Consider the following 5,693-nt stretch of genomic DNA (forward strand, 5'->3'; position numbering starts at 1 on the left):
TCATAAGCCTCAATCAACCTTTGAAGGAATGCTCCTGGACTCTCATCTGCTCCCTGCATAACCAATGAGGGCTTAGACAAATTCACAGGGGGTTTTCCTGCCTTCTTGAGAGCTGCCACTATCACGGTTTGATACGTTTGTATCTTTGCCATGTCACCTGCTACCTTAGGATCCCAACCAGGGTCCCGTTCCGGTGCCTCTTCCAAAAGTATCCGAGCCCTAACTGCTTCTGTATGATAACGTTCTCTAAAAACCTCTTGCATTCCTGCTTTGCATTTCTCTCTCTCCTCTGCTGTTAGCAACGTAGTTAACAGCTGTTGTATATCTCGCCAATTGGGGTTATGACTATGCATAATGGTTTGAAACAAATCTGTCATTTCCGTGGGCTTCACGGACAATGGACCAAAATGCTTCCGCCAATTCAATAAGTCCGTAGTTGAAAAAGGGATATATTGAAAACAAGGGCGGTACTCAAGATCTCCCTGGGCGTTGATGGCCACCTGTTGTTCTGATACTCTTAATGGAAAGAGTCCTTCCTTTTCCTCTAACAATGTACTTTCCTCTTTCCCGGCTTCCGCCCTCTCCGCCTCCTGCTGTCCGATGATCTCCTGCCCCCACAGCACTTTCCTTATCTCCACTACCCGCAACAGCAGCACCCATAGCCTGGGGCACAACAATGCCTACAGGTGCCGATGCATAGGGAGGGGGAGGTCTGAAGAGTTCCCCCTCGTCTTGGGCAAAAATCCTTTTCTTCTCTGACTCCTTTTTCTCTGAAGCTGCTACATTTTTGACACATCTCGACGCTAACCTCAACTTCCCCTTTTCCTTCGGTCTAACCACACACAGGCGAACCATTTCGGCTTGACACTGCAATAATTCATCAGCCTGTCCTGCTACAGCGTCTCCCCACTGATCTATATATGGAAACTGATTGGGATAGCGTTCTTCGTCTGCAGCAATTAACGAAGTTAAATCATCTATAATTTGATTTCGAAAAGTTCCTCCCATTGGCCATCCTACCCCCATATGTGGCCACTGGTTCTGACACAAGTAAATAAGCCTATCCTTGGTCAATTTTGGGTAAGGGACTCTATATTCAGTGTGGTTAAAATATGAATCAAATCCTTTAATCATGCAGTCCAGCGGTGTGCTGGGTATGCTGCTTCCCCCACCCATTCCTAACACACTACCAGCGACCTGAGGCCCCAGAAGCCGGAACTCAATGGCCACCTGCAGGAAATGCGCTGGTTTAACCACCCACACAACCTATACGGACTTCATTAGGAACGCCGTCCCGAGTCCAGGGGGGTGATCAGGCCCCCTCTTCTATCTTCAAACGAGATAGGTACAATACAATTATCAAGATACTCGCCTGAGACGTCTTCTCCCCACGGATCCCGGCCAGGAAACACCACAGCTCCTTTCCTAAGTTTGCAGGGTTCTTGGACTCACGATGCGTGTCCCCCTTGGAGGAGTTGGGCTGCTGTTGTTGCTTCCCGGGGCAAAAGAAGACCCGTGGCGCCTGGAAGCCAAGGAGCAGCAGCCCCACACCCCAACGGGGCAAAGTGGCCCTCAGCAAAATATTGCCTTAGCTTCTCTGTCCCATCTGGGGTGCCAGAAAATGTAGTAGAATTAGGAGACAATGAAGCCAAGCGATGCAATATAGGAAAAGTTTATTGAATGCGCAGGTTCAAACATGCCAAATCAGCATAAGAAGTTTGAACCCCGAAGGGTTCTTAAAGCCATACATTTATAGTGCAAATCACGTCATCATCTATAGAGGCAGAGTTTAAGCATATAAGGTCATGAGAGGAACCAAAAACTGTCTATGCCAGATGGCCAACAGTTACTATTCCTAAAATATACATAGTCAGCACCCTATAGATCATGAGTGGGTGACATAAGCGACATAAACAGGACACATCTTGCAAGATAGCAGGAAACTCCCCGTCTGGGCCGACTTGTTCCCAGATGTGTAAAAATATTTATTGCTCCTTCAGCAACTGTCAGCAATTGTTTTCTGCTTAATGGTGCAAAACCTCAGCTTTAATCAGAGTATTTGATATTAAACATTGCCTATAGAACTATGGTTCGCGATTGGGCCTTTTAGCCCACCTTAATGCAGCACTAGGGATTCGAACCGCCAAACTGCTGACCTTTCTGATCAACAAGTTCAGCGTCTTAGCTTCTGAGCCACCGCATCCCTTAACAACATTTGAAGGGACACAAATTGCCCACCTGTGGTCCAGCTTTCCTCCCTTATTAGCAGGCAGTAAAATGGGACATTCTTGCTATGCAGTTGACACAAATGCAGCATCAATCCTTGAGAGCTGCCAATTTGAACAGCAAAATACATTAATGTGCTCCCTTCAAGGAAGCAGATTTTGGCAAAAAAGAGCATAACTTTCCTAATGTTGAGAGTGTCTCATCACTGGGACACAAAGCCTAGAGAAGCAGTAAGCTTTCCTTTGCAGGGCAAAATCATTGGTTGAGGATGGTTGCAACAGCTCCTTCATTTATTGGAGAGTTGGATTAAATGCAAAGCTTTGTGATGTGGAAGGTCTCCAACAAAATCTTATCAAAACTTCTGCCATAGTCAAAGAAGGTAACAAAGCATTCTAAAATACCTTTATTCCAATATTATATAGTAAGGTTGCTGAACTCTTTAGGCAGACAATAGCTTCTCCTAGTCAAGTGAGACTTTGCTTTTGCTTGAACATTCTAGCTATTTCCAAGGCATGCTGGGGAAATGAAAATACATGTCACATGCCAAGTTCTCTTTATGACCCCTTCATTATAATTCATTATAAGAAAACTAAACCTGTCACTATGTCTCAGAAAATGCTATTGCACATCTTCCATCTCTTTGAGTCAAAAAAGGACATGCATTTGATCTTTTGGAGGGATAGCATAACTTATCTACTGCAATGTTATCTCTTTCCAATTTAGCCTTTCAGCTTGTTTAATAATATTCTTTAACATGCCATTACTGTTGTTCAAAGTTGTACATGTGTAACTATTATGTTAATTCCAGTTTTACTTCCTTCGCTCTGCAACCAATAAAATCAAGCAGAGTAGGCCCTTTCTCTTATGGACTAAAGGACCCCACCATTTAAATATATGGTTCTTATTCCAATTATCTGAATTAATCTACAACTTGAGATCTGACTAGCTTCACCTTGAAAACTGTGAAAGCTTGTTAATTTAAGAACGTCCTAAGAGGAGCGTTAGAAGCAGGGGTGGGATTCAAAAATTTTAGCAACCAGTTCTCTGCCCATTTGCTGGGTGGGTGTGGTCTACTAAAGCCTCCTGCATCATGGTGGGGGGCATTTTCACGCTTGCCAGGCTCCGGAAGCTTTCCTCAATCTCCCTGAGGGTGAAAACGGCTTCCCCCAGGCTCCGGAGGCCAGAAACAGGCTCGTTTCCAGACTTCCGGAACTTCCAGGAGGCCCATTTTTTGCCCTCCCTAGGCTCTAGAGGCTTTCTTTGCACCTCCAGGAGGGTGAAAACATCCTCCCCCAGAAATGGGCCCATTTCTGAAGTTCTGGAACTTCCGGGAGACCTGTTTTTCACCCTCCCAGAGCCTCCACTTGGGCCCTGCACTTACCTGGCATCCAGAATGGGCCATGTGGAGACTCCTGGGAGGGGAGGGGAGAGGTGGGCGGGGCCAGCCAGTCCTTGCAACTACCGGTTCAGCAAACCAGATGTAAAATTAGATCCAGTTCACTCGACTGGTCCAAACCGGCTCTATCTCACCCCTGGTTAGAAGTCAATCCTTTTAGTGCTTAAATTAGGAGGAGGGCAGCCTTTAGTTTCTTCAATAGTAATTTTTGTTGTTATACTTTTATATTATATTATATTACTTTTATTATTTTGTGTTGAGTTTTGGCCCTTTTACTGTAAACCTTTCTTCTGCCCACCTAGAAACCATGTAAATGAGGGAAGATAGATAGGTAACACTTTGGTGAGAAGGTAACAGTGTTCTGTGCACCTTGACATATAGTCATGCCAGTTATATATCCATGGAAGCATTTTCGAACAACGGTGGCTCCCTTGATAGGAAATGGACATGAACACCAGCCTCTAGAATCAGACATGACCAGACAGGGAAATCTTTACATTTTCTTTACTGTAAAAGGGAAGGTCAGCCATTCAGAGTTCTACAAGATTGGTGAACATATTATCCCCAGTAAACTAATCATCATCAATACTGAAAGATTATATCACAAATCAGCCATGGTGGTTCCAGTGATTATTGGTGCACAAGACGCCATATCAAAAAAAAAACTTGGACAGCACTTAGAAAAGCTGCGCATTGACAAAATTTCCATCTATCAATTACAAAAAGCCACACTGCCTGGACCTGCATGTGTCCAAGCTCATACATTACAACATTCTAAGTTCTTAGGAAGAACTCAATGCATATGAAGGCCAACACCAGCCAAAGAACTGTGATTTCACATTGCTGGATGCATAATAATGAAAACAGTTTGCCTCTTGCAATGATACATTTAATATTAATAATATTAAATCTGCTTCTCCCAGGGTCTTTGGGAAGACTTGATAGCTAGATAAAAATGCTAAGTGTAGTCTAAATTTCAGCCTGACTGTGCAACCCTGCATAATAATCATAATCGTGCCAAATGTTATTTTTCTTTGTTGTTAGTTACTTTCTTTAGTTTGAAAAGTGACCTACAAAACTAATTTAAATAAGAGCTGAATGCCATTCCCAGAACTTTTGAGAAAAACCAAACATTGGGACCTACCACAATCAATTGAAGCCATACAGCAACAAAATTAAATTAATTAATGAATATGTTTACCATACATATCAATTTGGAATTTCTGTCTCTATAATTTTAGCTATTTGTTTGCTTAACTTATCACTTAAAGAAGAATTGTCATTTCTGGGAATGTACAAAGAAAATGAGGAACCAGACATGATTTTTTATTTAAAAACATTTTATCAGTTTCTGCAAATGTTACTTTGGCAAAATCTTTGACTAATACACGTACATTCACTTCAACACCCTGATACCTACCAATTATTCTATGAAAGATTAGCCACTGGAAGTTTTTTAGTAGGAATTTCCTTCTATGATAGATTAATCAAGCTAGTATTTGATTTATTTCTGCCTTATCTGCTAGTGTTGTCTTTGTGAGAATTCCAATGGTTGCCACTAGTATTTAATCTACAATTAAGATTACCTTGACGTGTTCTGAATTAAGCTGAATTAGATGTTTTCTTTTCTTTGCTTAGGGCTCTTGGCTGAAACATATACGTATAAATTTATTTCCAGTCATCAAATTACTTCTTTCATACATCTCCTTAAGAGTTCGCCACAACAAATAAAGAATAGAAACAGTACAATTGTACAGAAAGGACATTACACACAGACAGCATCTCTGAATCTACACTTCCATGATCTGGCATTGTTTAAATGCCGTATCCTAGAAAAGCAATGTTTTCCCACAGGGCCAAGGTTACCTCCCCCCAACGCCCCCGCCTTCTGCTCACATGTAGACTGAGAAGAACATTATGTTCCCGTGCACTTGTTAGAAGAGAATTATGGGGCTGCTGGCCCTAAGGGATCATCATTAAAATGCCTTGGTATTGAAATGTTCTCAGCAGCTTTGACGTCTGGGAAAAGCCATATGGGAAGGGTCACACTTCCCTGTGAAACAATTTCACC

General features: G+C 42.5%; 1 protein-coding gene across 1 annotated transcript; it reads right to left on the reverse strand.

The window, feature by feature from the left end:
• Positions 1-471: 471 nt before the first annotated feature.
• LOC148048082 (uncharacterized) lies at positions 472-1,176 on the reverse strand. The gene has a single exon (XM_087708233.1). The coding sequence runs from the start codon at positions 1,174-1,176 to the stop codon at positions 472-474; it is 705 nt and encodes a 234-aa protein (XP_087564359.1).
• Positions 1,177-5,693: the final 4,517 nt, after the last annotated feature.

Source organism: Thamnophis sirtalis, unplaced genomic scaffold (assembly GCF_051295495.1).
Source record: "Thamnophis sirtalis isolate CommonGarterSnake01/CBP01778 unplaced genomic scaffold, rThaSir2_p1.2 scaffold_3, whole genome shotgun sequence".
Lineage (NCBI taxonomy): Eukaryota > Metazoa > Chordata > Lepidosauria > Squamata > Natricidae > Thamnophis > Thamnophis sirtalis.